Source organism: Hyla sarda, chromosome 5, assembly GCF_029499605.1.
Source record: "Hyla sarda isolate aHylSar1 chromosome 5, aHylSar1.hap1, whole genome shotgun sequence".
In the NCBI taxonomy this organism is placed as follows: Eukaryota; Metazoa; Chordata; class Amphibia; order Anura; family Hylidae; genus Hyla; species Hyla sarda.
This window is the reverse complement of record NC_079193.1, coordinates 28,148,435-28,171,719: the sequence shown is the minus strand read 5'-3', so window position 1 is coordinate 28,171,719 and position 23,285 is coordinate 28,148,435. Positions and strand designations below refer to the sequence as shown.

Genomic DNA, 23,285 nt, shown 5'->3' with positions numbered 1-23,285 from the left:
TAAAAACAAAATCAAACATATATCTATAATATAACAAAGTGACTGAAGCAGAAGAGGAACCCATTAAAGGGGTACTCTGGTGGAAAACTTTTTTTTTTTAAATCAACTGGTGCCAGAAAGTTAAACAGATTTGTAAATGACTTCTATTAAAACATCTTAATCCTTCCAGTACTTATTAGCTGCTGAATACTACAGAGGAAATTATTTTCTTTTTGGAACACAGAACTGTTTGCTGACATCACGAGCACAGTGCTCTCTGCTGACATCTCTGTCCATTTTAGGAACTGTCCAGAGCAGCATATGTTTTCTATAGGGATTTTCTCCTACTCTGGACAGTTCCTAAAATGGACAGAGATGTCAGCAGAGAGCACTGTGGTCATGATGTCAGCAGAGAGGTCTTTGTTCCAAAAAGAAAAGAATTTCCTCTGTAGTATTCAGCAGCTAATAAGTACTGGAAGGATTAAGATTTTGTTAATAGAAGTCATTTAAAAATCTGTTTAACTTTCTGGCACCAGTTGATTAAAACATAATAATAATAATAAATGTTTTCCACCGGAGTAACCCTTTAAAGTCTGAGACAATTTCTGTGAATTCCCTAAACTTTAAATTTAAACAAACAAGTTCTATTATCTTTTTTTTAATTTTTTTATTTAATGCACAAATTATCTTAAATTGAAATGCAAAAAAAAAAAAAAAAAAAAAAAAAATCTAGCTATGCAAATTGTATGAGAAAAACAAGTGAAAGGCAAATTTGGCTAATTACGGAGCACTTTGCCTGACATGTGTCTGCAGTTCATACAGTTTCACCCATATTTACGGCGGTTTGACGTTCTTTCTGAGACATTACTGTGCCATATGCTCGAGGAAGGAAAATTCCACGGTCTTGATGTTACCATGGGGATGATCATTAACTCAAATACAACGTTAATGGGAATATTTCCCCAGAGTAAGCATTTTTAAGTTCTCAGTCGAGTGGGTGAAAAAGCAGAACACGGGAAACCTGGAAACCGGTGACTATTGATACACAAAGTCCATTGCTCCATCTTCTGGACTATTTTCTAGAGAAGGGGCTTGGAACTTATGGGGTCCCTTAAAAGGCATTTTCCATTTATTTGTAGGGATCCTATCTCTTTTCTGTAAGGTGAGAGGGCAAGGGAATAAAAGTGGGATATGTTCAGGGCCGATCCTGGGCGGGTGTGCGGGGTATACCCCACCAAGGCGCCACGGGAGAGAAAGAAAAAGGAGGCACCCGACACTGAGCTGGCCTCATCTGATTTTTCCATTCATTCCCATATGTTTATGGGGGTCTCTCCATTTAAATCTATTGAAGTTACAAAAGCAGTTGAACAGGCTTCATTGAATCCTATCTGACATTAAGGCTAGGTTCACACTGTGGAATTTCTGGGCCTAATTTCTGCCGGAGATCGAGTTGGCAGCACTAGGACCGCGTGGACTACATTGCCGTCCCCATAGATGGCAATGCATTTCTGAGCAGATCTCCCAAAAGATCCACCCAGAAATGCATTGCAGTCTATGGGAGCAGCAATGCAGTGTGCTCGGTCCTAGCGCCGCCTGCTCATTCTCCGGCAGAAATTCTGCCCAGAAATTCTGCAGTGTGAACCTAGCCTAATGGGGTACTTCACTGCTCAGCGTTTAGAACAAACTGTTCTGAACACTGGAGCCGGCATCGGGAGCTCGTGATGTTATAACCCCGCCCCCTCATGATGTCACGCCCTGCCCCCTCAATGCAAGTCTATGGGAGGGGGCGTGACATCCGTCACGCCCCCTCCCATAGACTTCCATTGAGGGGGCAGGGCGTGACATCATGAGGGGGCGGAGCTCCCAGCACGAGCTCCCAGCGCCGGCTCCAGCGTTCGGAATTATTTGTTCCAAATGCTGAGCAGCGGAGCACCCCTTTAATAGGTACCACAATGTCAGCACCAAAGACAGGTGCAGATGCAGGGAAATCACAGAGTTATATCCCTAGGTCTGTACCTGTCTTTGGTGCCGACATTGTGGTTCCTATTGTTTAACCCGCACTTCGGTGAGGGTGGGATAAAGATACAGTCTGAAAAGTGAATCTACTACAACCACCACCATCCGAGAGGATACTCTTATTACTGAGCCCACTGAGCGTTGTGCCTCTTGGATTGCCCAACACGATCTGGGGAGTCATCTCCTGCTCCAGGGGCTTTGATTTAGCCGTACGTTCTTCACATTCAAGTGATCTGTGTCCATTTTCTTTCTTTTACCTGACATTGAGGGCATGCGCTCTGGATATCCTATAAATGTGTAAGGTTGGAGAAGTCCTTTAAGGATTTGTTCACAACCAATGGTATTGTTGTGGCAGAAGTACATCAGTGGAGTATTCCTCGGTTACTTCTGATGTCCCAGCTGTCCTGAATAATAGATCTCCCCCTACTCCAAAACAGGGAAAGTTCTGTCAATCAAGGCTGATGGGGTGGGAAGAAGCTACAAGGGACCTCCCAGATGACTTGTAGTTGGGGGGAATGAAAGTGATGACTGGTTTCCTTTAAGTACCAGATTAATAAAAGTATTGACCCTCTATACTGGCATGTTCTGTGTATTGGACAACCTATTTAGAGGGGTTATGCCAAGATTTAAAGTTACCCCTACCACTGATTGGTGAGGATCTGACCGCTGGAAGGTTAGTGAGTAGAACACGAGAGCACAAGCTCGGGCTTCAGTCCATTCACTGTCTATGGGACATCTGAACATAGCCAAGATCCGTGGCAGTCGGTCCGGTGCTTTGCGGCTCCATTCACTCGGGGGACAAATGTACTGGGGTGTTAGCAATGAGACCCCCACCGATTAGCTAGTTATTCCCCATCCTGAGGAAAGGGGGTGAGTTTTAAATAGGTGTTTCGAGGATAGGCAACTTTTTACAGTAGACACCGTGACTAGGGGGTATTATAGCTGCTATGATCTACACCAACAACCCCTTCCCAACTATTCTTCTACCCCTCTCCCATATCCCACCAATAAAGACGGAAACAAAGTGTTGGTGAAAAACGGCCACAGCAGCCCAGTTTATTAACAACTCAATTAAAACATTGTAACAATCGTAATAAATAATTTGTAGGAACATCATTAAAAAAAAATTATCCCTGAGTAACATTAGCGCAGGAGAAGGACCTGAAGGCAGCGCTTTACTAACCTAAGGGGCTGCTACTTACTTATAGCCGTGGATCACCTGACCCAGGAGCACCAATTGTGCAGCCCAAAACCTTCCCTGAGGCCCCAGGCTGGGAACCGCTCCCAGCCCACCTCCATACTCAGATCCAAAACCTCCATGTTGTCCACTGATGCCTCTAGATCCCACTCCTGACCCCACTGCAACAGACAACAAGAGCCGGTGCGCGGGAACTTCCATCTCCAGCCTTTTAACCCCCACTTAACCCCTCCCATCTACGTGACTAGCTCCCCTCCGTCCTCCTGTTAACCCCTTCCTGACCCCTGCCTTTGTCCACACCTTACCCCTGCCATACCTGCATAATCCCCCTGTCATGCACCCCTCTGGTCCTATACTATCCCCTCCAGGGCTTCCTTGTACTTTAAGGGTATGTTCACACTACGGAATTCCCGCGGAATTCCGCAGGTGGAATTCCGCGAGTGGAATTCCGCGGTGTGAACTTAACATTAGTGTGAATGGGTCTCACACTGCGGAATTTCAGCTGCGGACAATTCCGCCGCTGAAATTGTTCTGCGCAAAGAAAGAACATGTTCATTCTTTGCGCGGAAGTCCGCAAGTACTGCATAGCCGTCAATGATGACGGCTCAGTGCGGTGCGGTCCTACCGCCGCCGTCGGCTGCCAGTCTGAATCTCCGCTCGCTGAATTCAGCGAGCGGAGATTCTGTTCACACACTGTAGTGTGAACATGCCCTAAACATATAAAGCATACCCACCTTAACCAATTTGATGCAGCTGCTGTTCAGATGGCTTTCCTCTTCTTTTTGCTTCCTCTGTTGTGTTATTCCTGTAGAAAATGTCTACTCAACCAGTCATTGGTGTTTTTTATATTCTCTGGCTGTGTACTCTGCCTACCTGACCTGTTTGGACTGTGGATCCGGTAACCCCTTCATATCTGCTGATTCTGTATTGGTTTGACCTCCTGGCTTGACTCTTGTACGGTTCCCTGTTAACCCTCTGCCTGCTATTCCTGCATTTAAGTGTCCTTCTGGAAAATTAACCCTTGGATTGTTTGCTGTTTATTCTCCTAGCCTGTTGTTTTTGTCCCAATGAGTCCTCCTGGTGACCAGCTAGTCAACCACATTAGCCTAACCCTGTGCCCTTGTGATAGTTTTCCAGCCTACTAACTAGCATAATGCTTTATGTCAGTGCTCTGCAGAGGCAACCTGGGTCCCTGGCAGCCAGATCAGTCTGATCTTGGGGATGGCTCTGGTGAAGAGCCTTAGATTCTAACTAAAGTTGGGTGAAATTATGACTGTTTGCTTTTGCTTAGAGGCTGTCATTCAAGATTCAGGAGATAATTAAGGTTGACGACCTCGCTAAGATAACCCATAGATATTTAAGGTTGGAGGATCACTTTAGAGACATGTTCACATGAACTGGTGTTGCTGTTAAAGAATTACATAAATAGAACCCTAGATTAATAAGAGTATGTGTCTTTTTCAAATTTTATTTAAAGCGCACCTGTTATATTACAGAAAAAACAATAATGCTTCTATATGTTACTAGATTATGCAGATTCTAAGTTGTTTTATGTGTCTAGCTTCTTTATTTGGATCACAAATCTCTCTATTCTGCTGCTCACTCATTTTGACATCCACTGCTCAGGAGGGGGCGTGTCCAAGGCAACCACTGAGCTTGCCCCACTCACCATGCATTCACTTCCTCCCTGAATCTGCTGTGCTGGGTCTTTTCATCCAATCACTGCAGGCTGCTCTGTAACCCCCTTCTCTCTGGGGGACGGGACAGGAGTGAGCACATAGGAATGCTAGTTAGCCCTCCCTACTTAGACTTTGTCCCTGCCTATGTTTTAGCTGGGACAAATATGATGCTGCACCTGGACAGGATTATGTTCTAGATGGTATGGGGACCCCTAGTGGTCTTTTTTAAAAGCTACATTATCTATAAAAAGGAGATAACCTTTTATTATGAAGTATATTAGATAGTTTAATGTTTTTCAAGATGCACAACATATAAAAATATTTTGAATCCGACAGTGCTCATTTAATGACCCTTCCTATGCGGTCTACAACACCTTTGAGTTGCCCCTGCAGTATATATAGTTGTCTTGTTCCCAGTGAAGTTTTATCCCTACTTGTCAACACAATTGTAGACATGGGAAAAGAGTGAGATGGATCACACTGCAATCTGATTGTGTGAGTTTTATAGTATACCATCATACAATGCTGACATCCTAAGTGACAGGCTAATATATTAACAATTTCATCTGTATGAAAGTTAAAGAATAAATAAATAATGTTTGGGGTAAAAAAAAAAGAAAACAACCCATTTTTGTAGGCTCTGTAAACAGATTATTCTTTATTTTATTAAAAATAATAGCATTTTCTGCATAATAAATTCACATCATATACCATACTGTATCAAATTAACAATCAAGAATTACAATAAACATAGAATCTTAAACTAATGAAACTAATCTTTCATGAAGTCAACTAAAATTTATCAATGCTAGAAAAAAAATTGAGAAAAAATAATCATAAAAGGAAAAGAAAAACAAACATAATCTAATCTTCATGTCCTCTATAACATCAGTTCTTCTCATCCCAGCAAATATTAATGAAGGTGACCAGACCCAGAATGGTGGTGGAACTCCTGTCCTTGGAACAATGGAATGAGAGGATGTAATTGTAGTGTTGGGTGCATACCTGTGTTGGGGTGTGGGGCAAAGATGGTTGGTATCAGTGTTGCATGGGGAATGGCCTGGATGGTCAAGTGTGGAGGGTGAATGGCTGCTGCCGAAACTAAGTGTAGTGGGTGCGTCAGTGCATGGCCTATGATGGGTGGTGGGGTTGGAAATAGGGTTGGTGTTAAGGACGAAGAAAGGGAAATTGGGGGAAACTGAGATTGAGGGAAATGATTAAGATGTGGCAATGGAAAATGATTGACATGGGAATGCATGGAAGCTGTGATGGCATATCGTTGCATCAGAGCATGGTGGATGGTGGTGATGGAGGGATGATGTTGGATGGACACAGGCTGGATGGTTTGTGCAGCTGAGAATACAGCAGAGCTATTTGTTGGTAAAGCTTTAAAATGCTTTGTCAACATCTGTTTCTGCATATGCTGTTGTGCCTGCATTTGCAATACTTTATACTTATCGACTTCATCTGGCGAAAACGTGACGGGTTGTTGTGCTAAAGGAGGACCAGTCGGCTTATGATGCCACCTATTGTCCATTTTCCTAAAATCCTGCATAGTACTGTCATAAAAACATTTTAGATCTACAAGACTCGGACTTGTATTTACATCAGGCAGTCCCAATCTCAATGGGTCTTCTTTGGTCTCTGGTGAATCAATTCCACCGGGATGTCTGAGAGAGGGCAATGGGTATGAGAAGTTAAGGTGAACTGGGTCAGCACTTTGCATAATAGATTGTTCTTCTTCCCTTATTAAATGTCCCTTTTGTTGCTCCATTTCAGTTCTGTTTTCTGAGTCTATGTGAATCCCATTATCCAGACTATTGTTATCACAATGGGTCACAACTGTGACTTCACAGCCCTCTGACCCAGTGTGTAGACTACTGCTGACATTTTCTATTATGTGGTTCTTACTACAAAGATGTACATTGTTGCTACTAAATTCTGCTTCATCATGCAATGGCACCTCTAACATGTCATGACCTACTATGTTACACTGTGGGGAAATATTTTCCAAAGGTTTATTAAAGTCCATATCGTATTCCTTTGTTTTGTTGCTCTCTCCAGTGGTTTGCACTGATACCAATTTACCATCTAAATACAAATCCGAAACTAAATGTTCTTGATCATTGTCTTTTTTCGGTTCTACTATATTTTTGGAAGTGTTATTTTGACAGTTCACCAAAATAGGTGTCACATCATGGGGGTGACACTGAAGGAAGTCTTTTGTGGGACTACCGTCAGACTGTTCCAGATCAATTGGACTTGTGAATGGACTTGGAAGGTCAACTATATCTTCAGGGGAAGCACGTGAGTTATAAATTGTGGACTCAACAGTCTCAATATTACCCTCATGCACCAAATTTATTTTTTCTCCAACACTCTCTGTTTCTCGGTCAGTTGTTTTTTTCCAGGATCGATGCTTGTTCCTGGCATGTTTGGCGCAAAGCCCTTGCTCTAAATATTCATTACTCTCCCTAAATGTTCTGTGCTTATGTTTGCATTTGCAGTTCAACTTTTTATCATTAGTTATGGATCCACTTTCAGAAGACATATTACTTTTGTGCTTTGATGTTCTCCAATTGTCTCCATTCGAGGAGGCTTCATTAGTTGACATCCGGCTGAGAAGATCCTTATATCTGCATGATGAACCACTACTCATGGAAGAACTAGAATAGGACAACTGTGAGGAGGATGTTTTATGGGATATATCTGAATTGGTATCACTGTCAGAGTCCTTCCAACCGTCACTGTTTTCCCACGAAAAACTATCTTGCTGCCGATTCTCTGATGACCTTCTAGAGCTGTATGATTTGTCCTTTCGAAGACTATCTTGGTATAAAGGTCTCCTTTTGCATTTTTCCTTACAGTGTATATTTTCTTTTACCATGCAATCATCAGATTGTCCGTGGGAAGATCTCTTGCGTTTTCTTGAATGGTAACTTTCCCTAAGAAAACATTTCTGCGAGTGACTAAAATAGTTGTGTAGTTGAGGTTCATTGTCATTATAGTGAACATTCTTGGCTCTGTTTGTGAATCCCACGGTTGTTTGGTAATTTTCAGAGCTTTCCGTGTCTTTGTGTGACAAGTCGTCTAGGTTCACACCACTCTTTGGCTCTATAGATGGACTGTCTATGTCATTGTCCGCCACTCTCTCTACATTTATACATGAGGCTTTGCCCTCGTAGCTTCTAGTGGGCTGATTGGTATCTTTGTATCTTCCATTTTCTCTATCGTTTGTCTTTTTTATCTTATTTTTCGGAGAACATTTAAAATCAAAGTATAAGGGGTTGCAGGCATAAGAGATCGAAGGCTGGGTTTTTGTAAACAAGACGAGTTCTGTGGGCCACTGGAGAATGGTATTGCCATCTTTGCTCAAAACACTAAGAAAAGATAGTGCTTTGGCTGGAGTATTGGTATTTACAGATTCACCTAATGAGTGCCCCGGGGCCGGGCAGTCACCTGGGTTTTCATGAAGATCATTAGAAGCCTCAGAATTTAAGTCTTTTGATTCGAAGCTAGGCTCAGCCTCGGCACGTTTCTGCGAAAGTAAATTGGAAAAATGCTCAATTAATATTGCATCTGCAACTGTGTGCTTGCTGGAACAAGTCCCTTGTACGCTGCTCTGCATTTGGCAATGGGCTTCTGTTGTCGTCTCAGAAGTTGGCTCGGTCTCTGTAGGAACATTTACTTCCTTTTGACTCTGTTGATCTGTGAGACTAGCGTCTGGAGAATGCATTTTCGCAGTTATGTTTGACTGGGCAATTTCGCGGTGTTCCTTTGAGTTTTCCAGACTGCCTTTGTCATCTTTAAACTTCTCTGCATTTGTAGGCATGTTGTCTGACAGGGGCATGTCTGTTTCATCCGCCTCAGACAACATGCTGCTTTCTGCTGCGCTTTCATTGAGGTGTGCATAGTGTCGAAAGCTTACAGACATTTGCTTTGCTTTATGGTGAAGGAATTGGTTGTATTCATTTACCTCATCCAGGCTCTCATTGAAAACGGACGCCGAAGAATCCAGCTTTAGAAGTGCCTTCTTAGAGAAGCAAAAGGAGACGCCTGCCCTATTGTTGGCGCTGCCGCTGTTGGAGAGTGGGACCTGTATCTGGTTCTGATTCCCCACAAAGCAGCAGCTGCTGTCTTTCACAACCTCTCCATCATATAAAATGTCTGGTTTCTTCTCTTCGGAGCTGCCACTGGTGACGGTCTCTGGGCCGCACGTGACCACGCATCCTAAATTTGCAATTTTCTCTTCATTTCCAGTAACAAGCTCCTCTGTGGGCCCTTTCAATCTGGGCGCTTTAAATAATGGGACATCTTCTGCAACACTGAAAGGACAAAAAAACAACAACATTAAGTAAAGGCATCAAATACGAGGGGGGAAAAAATAAGCTGAAATTATCCTGAAATTAAGTTTTAAATTTTTTTACATTTTAAAATGTTTTAAAACAGTTGTCCAGGGATCTAAAATGTTATCACAGTCCTTGTTCCCCGGCTCTCCATTTCTGTGCTGACATGGTCCAATGTCTGTCCAAAGACTTTATGCAGGTGTGCCGTGCAATATCATTGGCCACCATTGGCCACCATTGGCCACGGCATGCAGCATCAAATAGCTGCACATACCTCAAGGTCTGCCCACCAATCAAGTGCTTAAAAGAGAAAAAAGAAAAGGAAAAAAGCACGGAGTGCCACATAGGGTGATATCATCCAAAAGAAATATATATGATCCAATATCAAATACAGATGGAATGCTCACCTGAGCCTGTTGTGGAAACAGCCACGACGCTAGATAAGGCAGGTATATCCCACTATGGGGAAAGTATTCACAGGAGGTGCAACGGGGATTTGCAATACTGGCAGTGGCCCCAAGCCAACTAGGGAATAATAGAAGAACTGTAGCAGAAAACTTGACTTCCAAGAAGTGCCTGCGCGATTGGAAGTCAAGTTTTCTGCTACAGTTCTTCTAAGTGCTTAGAAGGAAATCATAGGGTGCCTATATGGACACAGAAGTAAAGGGCCAGGGAAGGAGAATTGTCCTAACATTTTTGGTCCCTAGACAACCTTAAAGGGGTACTCCCGTGGAAAACGTATATATATATATATATATATATATATATATATATATATATATATATACATATATATATATATATATATATATATATATATTTTTTTTTTTTAAAGGGTACCTTTCATCAAAAAAACTTTTGATATATTATAGATTAATGTATGCAGAATAACTTTCCAATTGCATGTTGTTAAAAAATATGCTTCTTTCTATTTAATTTTCCACATTGACAAAATGACCACTAGGGGTCTCCCTACCAGTCCTTTTTTTATAGATTTCAGACTCATGCTGGAGTCCTAAATCTCAGACTGCTGCCAGGACACAGATAAGCTCAGCACTGCTCTCTGCCAGGGAGTTTGTCTGTGTCCCGACTGCAGTCTGAGATTTAGGACTCCACCATGATTCTGAAATCTATAAAAAAAAAAAGGACTGGTAGGGAGACCCCTAGTGGTCATTTTGTCAAAGTGGAAAATTAAATAGAAAGAAGCCTATTTTTTTTTATAACATACAATTGGAAAATTATTCTGCATACATTAATCTATAATATATCAAAAGTTTTTTTGATGAAAGGTACGCTTTAAATCAACTGGTGCCAGGAAGTTAAACAGATTTGTAAATCACTTCTATTAAAAAAATCTTAATCCTTCCAGTACTTTTTAGGGGCTGTATACTAAAGAGAAATCCAAAAAAGAAATGCATTTCCTCTGATGTCATGACCACAGTGCTCTCTGCTGACCTCTGCTGTCCATTTTAGGAACTGTCCAGAGTAGGAGAAAATCCCCATAGCAAACATATGCTGCTCTGGACAGTTCCTAAAATAGACAGCAGAGGTCAGCAGAGAGCACTGTGGTCATGACATCAGAGGAAATGCATTTCTTTTTTGGATTTCTCTTTAGTATACAGCCCAAAAAAAGTACTGGAAGAATTAAGATTTTTTTTTAATAGAAGTGATTTACAAATCTGTTTAACTTTCTGGCACCAGTTGATTAAAAAAAAAAAAAAAAAAAGTTTTCCACAGGAGTACCCCTTTAAAGTTGACCAGTTCATTGTCCACAATATATTAGGTTTACACTAACTACACCCCCAACTTGCATCTATACCGTAAGGCAGTGTTTCCCAAACAGTGGGCCTCCAGCTCCCAGCATGCCCGGACAGCCAAAGGCTGGAGGCACACTGGTTGGGAAATACTGCAGTAAGGTAAATCTATTATTAACATATTTGGATTTATTTTTACATGTAAGCATTCCCAAAAAAATAATCCCTGGCACATATTTTTACATCTGCAACAATTACGGATGTGAAATTTATGAAAATTTAAGGATGTTTTCCGATTTTAGTTCATCAGATATTATTGGCAAAAAACTGTCCTTTTGGACATTTTTTAATGACACACAATAAGCATTTTTGGTCTGTTTTATGTCTCAAAAAATGGCCCAAAAAACTTAGTGTCCCTGTCAGTTCAAAAAACTGTTCACATGTTGTATTGACATGACAAAAATTTTGATAAGTGGCCTGAGACCCGGAATGATCAGGAGAACAGGCGGTGATGTAAAGCGGCGATCTTTGTCTAGCTGCCACATAGCATTATATTATGGATTAGTGAGACAAAGATTGCTGAGAGATATCAGCTGTTGTATGCTTTAGAGGAAGTTATGTAGTTCTTTCCAGTCTGACCACAGTGCTCTCTGCTGCCACCTCTGTCTGTATCAGGAGAGGTTTGCTATGAAGATTTTCTCCATCTCCGGACAGTTCCTGACATTGACAGAAGTGGCAGCAGAGAGCACTTTGGTCAGACTGGAACAAACTACATAACTTCCTCTGGAGCATACAGCAGCTGATAAGTACTGAAAGGATTAAGATTTTTATACAGAAGTAATTTACAAATCTGTATAACTGTCTGGCACCAGTTGATTTGAAAACAATTTTTTTCCACCGTGTACCCCTTCAAGGTGCCATGAAAATATATTTAGAACAATTTAGGACAGAGACATGCAACAAGATTAGGAAGAGAGCTAAAGGAACCCAAAAGCCCCCTTAAAGGGGTACTCCGGACTAAATATCTTATCCCCTATCAAAAGGATAGGGGATAAGATGTTAGATCGCGGGGATCCCGCTGCTGGGGACCCCTGGGAGCTCTCCTGCAACACCCCCATTTTTCAGCTGTACAGAGCGTGGATCGCTCTGTGGCTGATAACGGGCGGTGCAGGGGACGGAGTATCATGACGTCACGGATCCACCCCCTTGTCACATCATGCCCCACCCCCTCAATGCAAGTCTATGGGAGGGGGCGTGATGGCCACCAGGCTCCCTCCCATAGACTTGCACTGAGGGGGCAGGGGGTGACATCAGGAGGGGGTGGAGCCATGACATCACGATACTCCGTCCTCTGCACTGCCCGTTATCAGCCACAGAGCGATCCTCGCTCTGTACAATTGAAAAACGGGGGTGCTGCAGGAGAGATCACAGGGGTCCCCAGCAGCGGGATCCCCGCGATCTAACATCTTATCCCCTATCCTTTTGATAGGGGATAAGATATTTAGTCCGGAGTACCCCTTTAAGGGGGCTTTTGGGTTTCTTTAGCAATCTGGACCACAGCATGACCTCCTGGACTTGGATTTATTGGGTACTACAGTCCTTTCAGAATAGCTGTTCATGAATTCCCATAAGTCTTCTTACATGGCGAACCATTCATAGCACGCCCACAGTTTCATACCTATTGTGTTATAAGGAATTGTCACAAAAAAAGAAGGATAATCGGATTTTCAGGAACATCTGGTAACCACCATTGACTAAAAGTAGGTAATTAATGGTACTAAGGGTCACATCATAAGGGTCTCCTTGTAAGAAGGTGCTCTGTGTGTCATTCTAATTATCTCAATATTGTTCAGCCTCTCGCTGGTTACTGACTGCTTAATTATGGCTGTGGAGTTTTTTTTGTTTTTTTTAATAAGAACAATTACATTTGATCCTAAAGTGGGTATAGTGAGTATATGTAGATTATACAGCAGTGTAATTATTATAGATTATATTTTTGTTTTTAAAGTAATAAATGGTAAATGGGATTTAATATTGGTTGATATTTAATATTATTGTTATTATTATTATTGCTTGTTTGTATGGAACGCTGCAATGCCACTATATTGCAGTGTATTGTATTTTGAAATATCTCTTATTAAACCCAAGGCATCTACTGGACAAAATCTGAGTTATTTCAGCCAAAGATCTGAGTGTCAGCCAAAGATCTCCAAAATAGCAAAGGTGCAAAAAAATTTCAGCTATCTAAAATCGATAAAATCCAAAATTGATTAAATCCTATTAAAATGATACCCAAAATGCTGAGGTATAAAAACAAGTCGAAAACGCTGACGCGTTTCGAGCCATATGGTTCTTAGTCATGGTCATGACTAAGAACCATATGGTTTGAAACGCGTCGGCGTTTCTACTTGCTTTTTTACCTCACCATTTTGGGTATCATTTTAATATGATTAAAAAAAAAATTCAATTTTATCTATTTTTGGGAGCTGGGATTTTTTGCAATTTTTTGCACCTGTGCTTTTTTGGAGTCAGTTCACACCAAGAAATACGGCTTGGACCTGTATTCGGTGCTTCCTATATTATCTGAAGTCTCTTCTACCAAGAAACATTCATTGGTGGTGAGCTGGTTTGTTTTCTACGTCAGCCAAAGATGTATTTACAAAGATATTTGTTTATTTATGGCGAGAAAAAAAAAATATTCAATTCCAAAATTGTTGTTGTTTGGTCATTAAATGGTATCAATAAAAACTAAGGCTCAAGCCACAAAAAAACAAGCCCACAATATATAATTTAGAACAGAAAGAAAATTCCTGGAATACAAAAAAATTTAGCTTTAGGCACGAATAAGCTTTTTATTTTATTTGAAATAAAATTCTAATAAAAGATAAACTAAACTTTTAACTCAAAATCTGTTTTCAGTTCCAGAAGAGTAAAGCATAAAAAAGCCCTGCAAAATTCACAAGGCATTGTATATACAATTTAAAAAAATAAATAAATAAAAGGGTCACATGAACTCATTGACCTTGCTGATGTAAATGATTTACTGTCCTTCCTACACAGAAGCACAGCATGGAGGACATTATAGAACAGTAATAGTAAGTAACATCAGGAAGTAATTTCAGAAGATATTACTTTACTGAGAGAGTAGTGGATGCATGGAATAGCCTTCCTGCAGAATTGGTAGCTGCAAATTACAGCGAAGGAGTTTAAAGGGGTTATCCAGTAAAAAAAATATATATATTTTTTTTATAAATATCAACTGGCTTCAGAAAGTTAAACAGATTTGTAAATTACTTCTATAAATAAATCTTAATCCTTTCAGTACTTATGAGCTTCTGAAGTTAAGGTTGTTCTTTTCTGTCTAAGTGCTCTTTGATGACACGTGTCTCGGGAACTGCCCAGTTTAGAAGCAAATTCCCATAGCAAACCTCTTCTACTCTGTGCAGACAGGTGTCATCAGAGAGAACTTAGACAGAAAAGAACAACCTTAAATTCAGAAGCTCATAAGTACTGAAAGGATTAAGTTTTTTTTAATAGAAGTAATTTACAAATCTGTTTAACTTTCTGGAGCCAGTTGATATATAAAAAAAAGTTTTTTTTCCTGGATAACCCCTTTAAGTATGCATGGGATAGGCATACGTCTATCCTACATATAAGATAGGGATTGGCATAAAGCTATTGTCACGATGCCGGCTGGCAGGTAGTGGATCCTCTGTGCCAGAGAGGGATGGCGAGGACCGCGCTAGTGGACCGGTTCTAAGCCACTACAGGTTTTCACCAGAGCCCGCCGCAAAGCGGGATGGTCTTGCTGCGGCGGTAGTGACCAGGTCGTATCCACTAGCAACGGCTCACCTCTCTGACTGCTGAAGATAGGCGAGGTACAAGGGAGTAGACAGAAGCAAGGTCGGACGTAGCAGAAGGTCGGGGCAGGCAGCAAGGATCGTAGTCAGGGGCAACGGCAGGAGGTCAGGAACACGGGCTAGGAACAGACAAGGGAACGCTTTCACTAGGCACAAGTGCAACAAGATCCGGCAAGGGAGTGCAGGGGAAGTGAGGTGATATAGGGAAGTACACAGGTGATCACACTAATAGGTAATTGGGAAGATTGGGCCAGGCACCATCATTGGTGCACTGGCCCTTTAAATCGCAGAGACCCGGCGCGCGCGCGCCCTAGGGAGCGGGGCCGCGCGCGCCGGGACAGGACCGACGGAGAGCGAGTCAGGTACGGGGACCGGGGTGCGCATCGCGAGCGGGCGCCACCCGCATCGCGAATCGCATCCCGGCTGGAGGCGGGACCGCAGCGCACCCGGTCAGTGGATCTGACCGGGGCGCTGCAGCAACGAGGACGAGGCGAGCGCTCCGGGGAGGAACGGGGACCCGGAGCGCTCGGCGTAACAGTACCCCCCCCTTGGGTCTCCCCCTCTTCTTGGGGCCAAAGAACCAGAGGAAAAAAAAGTCAATTTTTCCGTGATGAGGTCCGATGCACATTAGGAGGGGTTCTGTGCGGAAACGCATGAGACAGTCCAATCTTCATTGTTAATACAATAGATGTAGAGGGGTCTGGCGAGACTGGTCACAGGGACGTAGAACCTGTTGATAAGAGAGGCCAAAAAAAATTTTCCTGCAGATCCGGAATCCAAGAAGACCATAGTAGAGAAGGAGAAGGTAGAGGCAGATATCCGCACAGGCACAGTAAGGCGTGGAGAAGCAGAGTTGACATCAAGAACTGTGTCACCTTTGTGCGGAGTCAGCGTACGTCTTTCCAGGCGGGGAGGACGGATAGGACAATCCTTCAGGAAGTGTTCGGTACCGGCATAGTACAGGCAAAGATTCTCCATGCGGCGTCGTGTCCTCTCTTGAGGTGTCAAGCGAGACCGGTCAACTTGCATAGCCTCCGCGGCGGGAAGCACAGGAACGGATTGCAGAGGACCAGAGGAGAGAGGAGCCGGGGAGAAAAAACGCCTCGTGCGAACAAAGTCCATATCCAGGCGGAGCTCCAGACGCCATCCGGAAGAACGCATGTCAATGCGAGTGGCAAGATGAATGAGTTCATGCAGGTTAGCAGGAGTTTCTCGTGCGGCCAGAACATCTTTAATGTTGCTGGATAGGCCTTTTTTAAAGGTCGCGCAGAGAATCTCACTATTCCAGGACAACTCGGAAGCAAGAGCACGGAACTGAATGGCGTACTCGCCAACGGAAGAAACACCCTGGGCCAGGTTCAGCAGGGCAGTCTTGGCAGAAGAGGCTCGGGCAGGCTCCTCGAAGACACCACGGACCTCAGCGAAGTAGGACTGGACTGTGGCTGTGGCAGGATCATTGCGGACCCCATCAAATTTGTCCGGCAGGGACAAGCAGGGGTTAGGAGCGGCCGGTTGCTGCGGAGGAGTTGCAGGAGCCGGCGGAGGAGATGGTTGTTGCAGCTGTAGCTGTGACTGAATTTGCTGTATCTGTGACTGAAGATGCAGTGTCACGGAGGTCAAGTATGCCAGCTGTTGATTTCGTTGGGCGATCTTTAGGGCTTGCTGGGCGACCAGTGTAGGGAGGTCGGCGACAACTGGCAGAGGAACTTCAGCGGGATCCATGGCCGGATCTACTGTCACGATGCCGGCTGGCAGGTAGTGGATCCTCTGTGCCAGAGAGGGATGGCGAGGACCGCGCTAGTGGACCGGTTCTAAGCCACTACAGGTTTTCACCAGAGCCCGCCGCAAAGCGGGATGGTCTTGCTGCGGCGGTAGTGACCAGGTCGTATCCACTAGCAACGGCTCACCTCTCTGACTGCTGAAGATAGGCGAGGTACAAGGGAGTAGGCAGAAGCAAAGTCGGACGTAGCAGAAGGTCGGGGGCAGGCGGCAAGGTTCGTAGTCAGGGGAGATAGCAGAAGTTCTGGTACACAGGCTTTAAACACACAAAACGCTTTCACTAGGCACAAGTGCAACAAGATCCGGCAAGGGAGTGCAGGGGAAGTGAGGTGATATAGGGAAGTACACAGGTGATCACACTAATAGGTAATTGGGAAGATTGGGCCAGGCACCATCATTGGTGCACTGGCCCTTTAAATCGCAGAGACCCGGCGCGCGCGCGCCCTAGGGAGCGGGGCCGCGCGCGCCGGGACAGGACCGACGGAGAGCGAGTCAGGTACGGGGACCGGGGTGCGCATCGCGAGCGGGCGCCACCCGCATCGCGAATCGCATCCCGGCTGGAGGCGGGACCGCAGCGCACCCGGTCAGTGGATCTGACCGGGGCGCTGCAGCAACGAGGACGAGGCGAGCGCTCCGGGGAGGAACGGGGACCCGGAGCGCTCGGCGTAACAGCTATCCTTCATATAAGACAGGGATAGGCATAAGGCTATCCTTCATATAAGACAGGGATAGGCATAAGGCTATCCTTCATATAAGACAGGGATAGGCATAAGGCTATCCTTCATATAAGACAGGGATAGGCATTAGGCTATCCTTCATATAAGATAGGGATAGGCATAAGGCTATCCTTCATATCAGATAGGGATAGGCATAAGGCTATCCTTCATATCAGATAGGGATAGGCATAAGGTTATCCTTCATATAAGATAGAGATAGGTATAAGGCTATCCTTCATATAAGATAGGGATATGCATCAGGCTATTCTTCATTTAAAATAGGGATTGTCATAAGGCTATCCTTCATATCAGATAGGGATAGGCATAAGACTATCCTTCATATAAGATAGGGATAGACATAAGGTTATCCTTCATATAAGATAGGGATAGGCATAAGGCTATTCTTCATATAAGATAGGGATAGGAATAAGGTTATCCTTCATATAAGATAGGGATAAGCATCAGGCTATTCTTCATATAAGATAGGGATAGGAATAAGGTTATCCTTCAAATAAGATAGGAGTAGTAGTTTTGCAACATCTGAAGGTCCACAGTTTGGAGACCACTGCTCTATGGGAAAAAGTATGCAAAGTAGGTCTCCTCCAGAAGGAAGATAGGAAGGTCTCTGTAGTGCCACCTAGAGATAACTGCCCTTTAAAGCAATATATAACCCATTTAAGACTCTTAAAACATGACTAGGGAATATTAGACAAAACAGAGTCTTCTCCAAGTGAGTGTCTCTTCTTTTTGGGGGATCACAAGGACAGAAATGGAGGTCCTTGATTTAAAATAACCCTGGTGTTTTCGGCCACTGATTGATTTTTTTCCAAGGTGAGGGCCGTCAATCACAGCCAACCCCAACCTCCCCCACCCCCCCCCCCCCCCATACCACCATGTGATGGCATTGGCACAATAGATGTGCCCCCACAATCACTGGCGGGTAACTGTATTACAATCTCTCAGTTCAGGAACAAGTCCGATACAGAGTTAAACGGGTACTCTGACCCTAGACCTCTTATCTTCTATCCAAAGAATAGGAGATAGGATGTCTGATCATGGGGGTCCCGCCAGTGGAGCCCCCCGCCATCTCGGCTGTGGCACCACAGACATCCGGTGTACGGAGCGAACTTTCCTCCGTGCCAAATGACTGGCGATGCGGAGGCTCGTGATGTCACGGCCACGCCCCCTCAATGCAAGTCTATGGGAGGGGGCGTGCCGGATATTTCACGAATATATAGATGAATATTCGTCTTATATTCACGAATTTCGCGTATTCATTATATTCGCATATTCGCGCATTCTGGGAAGAAAACAGTGAGGGGGTGGGCAACTTTACTATTGGTTGCTATGGATGTTGTTGTTAACCTCTGACAAGTGTATTGGCATCATTCTAATTGGCCCAAAAGTGAAAAGAAGGAATATGTGAATATGCGCATATGCAGAAAAAAGTGAATATTTGTCATTTCGAATACATAGCGAATATAATCGCAATATTCGCGAATTCACGATAAAAATTCGAAATGCGAATATTCGCGCCCAACACTAGTCACGAGCCTCCGGCGCTGCACCCGATGCTCTAAACGAATGCCAGGGGCAGCAGGGGGGACCTTTGGATAGGGGATAAGATGTCTAGGGGCAGAGTACCCCTTTAAACTCCACTGCAAATAAGACGGCAATACATTTTGCATAAAATATATTTATGAGCTGAAAAAAACTCCCCCCCCCCCCTATGACTGTAGCGTATACCGTACAAATGTGCAGCCTCTGTGAATGCAGCTGTAATTGCGGCGTCTATATCGGGCGACGTCATGTTATGTATCTTACTCGTTACATGTGACATAACTTAATTATCCCAAAATGGCAAAAAAATAAAAAAATGAAATAAATTGCAATCAGGACGTATTGTCCTATAACGTTGCAGGCGGCCTGACATTCGCTGCCTCGTCATTTGGTGTCTTACCAGTCGGGTTGCTTGCGGAGCTCCGCCAGCTGGTGGAGACGCTTCAGCGCTTTCTCCTGCTTTTTTTCATCTTTCCAGGACTTTGAAGCCACATTCCGAGCAAATTCTCTTTGTTTAAGTTCTTTTAATCTCTGTGGGGAAAAAATAGAGGTACATATGACTTTTATTAAGCGGCAGCATGTTGTTGCTTTACTCATTCTATAGTACAGTATTTGGTGAAACACCTCAGCTGCTGCAGAACATTGTAATACACCTTACGGTTGCTGAAAGCTTCCTAATGCACGCCTCAGCTGATGCAGAACATCATAATAGGCATCTTAGCTGCTACAGAACCTCGATACACAGCCCAGCTTCTACAGAGCATTGTAATATACACCCTGTTCCAAATTATTATGCAAATTCTATTTAAGTGTCACAAAGATTAAATATTTTGTTTTTCAGTGTAACTCATGGATACATTGTGTCTCAGGGCTCTTTTGATCACTGGAAACAATCTCGGACACCTGTGATAATTAGATTGCTAGGTGAGCCCAATTTAAAGGGGTACTCCACCCCTAGACATCTTAAGATGTCTGATGGCGGGGGTCCCGCACCCACCTGTAACGGCTTCCGGAAACCGCTGGAGGCCCTCGGCTAATACCATCCCGACCACGAGAACGGAAGATCGTGACGTCATGACTCCGCCCCCGTGTGACGTTACACACGCCCCCCTCAATGCAAATCTATGGGAGGGGGCGTGACTCGTGGTCGGGATGGTATTAGCCTGAGGGCCTCCAGTGGTTCCAGAAGCCGTGGACAGCAAGGCGGTGGTGGAGTCATGATTTGGGCCGGAATTATGGGAAGAGAGCTGGTCAGCCCCTTTAGGGTCCCCGAAGGTGTAAAGATGACCTCTGCAAAATATGAGGAGTTTCTGACTGACCACTTTCTTCCCTGGTACACAAGGAAGAATTATGCTTTCCATAATAAAATCATCTTTATGCATGACAATGCACCATCTCATGCTGCAAAGAATACCTCTGCATCAATGGCTGCTATGGGGTTAAAAGGAGAGAAAGTCATGGTGTGGCCTCCATCCTCCCCTGACCTCAATCCTATTGAGAACATTTGGAGCATCCTCAAGCAAATGATCTATCAGGGTGAGAGGCAGTTTACATCCAAACAGCAGCTCTGGGAGGCTATTCTGACATCTTGCAAACAAATTCAAACAGAAACTGTCCAAAAACTCATAAGTTCAATGGATGCAATGGAAGCTGTTATCAAATAAGGGGTTACATAGAAACATAGAATGTGTTGGCAGATAAGAACCATTTGGCCCATCTAGTCTGCCTAATAATCTGAATACTATGAATAGTCCCGGGCCCTATCTTATATGAAGGATAGCCTTATACCTATCTCTATCTTATATGAAGGATAGCCTTATGCCTATCCCTATCTTATATGAAAGATAGCCTTATGCCTATCCCTATCTTATATGAAGGATAGCCTTATGCCTATCCCTATCTTATATGAAGGATAGCCTTATGTTTATCCCTATCTTATATGAAGGATAGCCTTATGCCTATCCCTATCTTATATGAAGGATAGCCTTATGTTTATCCCATACATGCTTAAACTCCTTCACTGTATTTGCAGCGACCACTTCTGCAGGAAGGATATTCCATGCATCCACTACTCTCTCAGTAAAGTAATACTCCCTGATATTACCACATAAACCTTTGCCCCTCTAATTTAAAACTATGTCCTCTTGTGGTTGTTTTCTCCTATATAAATCTCTTCTCCTCCTTTACCGTGTTGATTCCCTTTATGTATATAAAAGTCTCTATCATATCCCCTCTGTCTCTTCTTTCTTATATACATGTTAAGGTCCTTTAACCTTTCCTGGTAAGTTTTATCCTGCAATCCATGTACTAGTTTAGTATCTTCTCTGAACTGTCTCTAGACTATCTGTATCCTTCTGGAGATACGGCCTCCAGTACTGCGCACAATACTCCAAGTGAGGTCTCACCAGTGTTCTGTTCAGCGACATGAGCACTTCTCTCTTTCTACTGCTTATACCTCTCCCTATACATCCAAGCATTCTGCTGGCGTTTCCTGCTGCTCTATTACATTGCCTTCCTACCTTTAAGTCTTCTGAAATCATTCCTCCTAAATCCCTTTCCTCAGATACTGAGGTCAGGACTGTGTCAAATAATCTATATTCTGCCCGAGGGTTCTATGTTAAAATGTAACGTGACTTGTTAAAATGTGTAAAAAGTTAAAATGTTGTTAAAAGTTTGATTGAAATAGCTGTTGATTTCAATAAATGCTGCAAACACAACAAATGACAATTTTCTGTTCTTTACAACCTATAAAGTGTTTTGAAACTTACTGTGTGGAATAATCTGGAACAGAGCATTATAAGTGTTTTATGTTTAAAGGGGTACTACCGTGCTGACAACTTATCCCCTTTCTAAAGGATAGGGGATAAGTTGCCTGATCGCGCGGGGTCCCGCCGCTGGGGACCCCCGCGATCTCGCACGCAGCACCCCGCTCTCATCAGGCCCCTGAGCGAACATCCGCTCCGGGTCTGATGACGAGGCCGGTGATCGTGACATCATAGCTCTGCCCCCGTGTGACGTCACGCTCCGCCCCCTCAATGCAAATCTATGGCAGGGGCGAGACAGCTGTCTCGCCCCCTGCCATAGACTTACATTGAGGGGGCGGATCCTGATGTAACATGGGGGCGGAGCCATGATGTCACTATATTCTGGCCCCGTGATCGGCAGTCATCAGACCCGGAGCGATGTTCACTCCGGGGCCTGATGAGAGCGATCAGGCAACTTATCCCCTATCCTTTAGATAGGGGATAAGTTGTCAGCATGGTAGTAGTACCCTTTTAAATACTGTTATCATTAGGAGGTTGGTTCAATAAAATTTTTATTGTACCCTTAATAGTTAATAACATGAGACTTATGCTGACTGTTATTTCCATCAATTATTTAGGTAAAGGAGAAAAATATAATTTGCATAATAATTTGGAACAGGGTGCATACCCTAGCTGCTGCAGCACATTATAATACACCCCTCAGCTGCTGCAAAACATAATTGACACCTCAGCTGCAGCAGAACATCACTGTACACACCTCAGCTGCAGCAGAACATCATTGTACACACCTCAGCTGCAGCAGAACATCACTGTACACTCCTCAGCTGCAGCAGAACATCATTGTACACTCCTCAGCTGCAGCAGAACATCATTGTACACATCTCAGCTGCAGCAGAACATCACTGTACACACCTCAGCTGCAGCAGAACATCACTGTACACACCTCAGCTGCAGCAGAACATCACTGTACACACCTCAGCTGCAGCAGAACATCATTGTACACACCTCAGCTGCAGCAGAACATCATTGTACACTCCTCAGCTGCAGCAGAACATCATTGTACACACCTCAGCTGCAGCAGAACATCACTGTACACACCTCAGCTGCAGCAGAACATCATTGTACACACCTCAGCTGCAGCAGAACATCACTGTACACACCTCAGCTGCAGCAAAACATCATTGTACACATCTCAGCTGCAGCAGAACATCATTGTACACATCTCAGCTGCAGCAGAACATCATTGTACACATCTCAGCTGCAGCAGAACATCATTGTACACACCTCAGCTGCAGCAGAACATCATTGTACACACCTCAGCTGCAGCAGAACATCATTGTACACTCCTCAGCTGCAGCAGAACATCATTGTACACATCTCAGCTGCAGCAGAACATCACTGTACACACCTCAGCTGCAGCAGCACATCATAATAAACACTGTAGCTGCTGCAGAACATCATAGTACACACCTACAGAACTTATTTATATAAAGAGTTACGGTGTTTATAATAAATCAATTACGAGTGGGGAGGAAGATCCTCCTTTATTTATTTATTAAAGAGGTTCTGTAGCAGATGAGGCATGTTAATCAGGTAACCTCCACCACATTTTAAACTACAAGAACATTAGAAG

At 43.8% G+C, this 23,285-nt stretch overlaps 1 protein-coding gene across 2 annotated transcripts in view; it reads right to left on the bottom strand.

Annotated features, from left to right (window-relative positions):
* Positions 1-3,477: 3,477 nt before the first annotated feature.
* The window catches only part of ZNF804B (zinc finger protein 804B), a 367,431-nt gene continuing 347,623 nt past the window's right edge, over positions 3,478-23,285 (bottom strand). Inside the window, exons 2-3 of one of the 2 annotated variants that reach the window (XM_056519088.1) lie at positions 19,288-19,418; positions 3,478-9,197 (exon numbers count right to left, since the gene is read on the bottom strand). In XM_056519088.1, coding sequence (XP_056375063.1) covers positions 5,786-9,197; positions 19,288-19,418 — 3,543 coding nt within the window. In that variant the 3' untranslated portion in view covers positions 3,478-5,785. The remainder of the gene's footprint in view (positions 9,198-19,287; positions 19,419-23,285) is intronic. The other variant, XM_056519086.1, reaches the window with a different exon arrangement.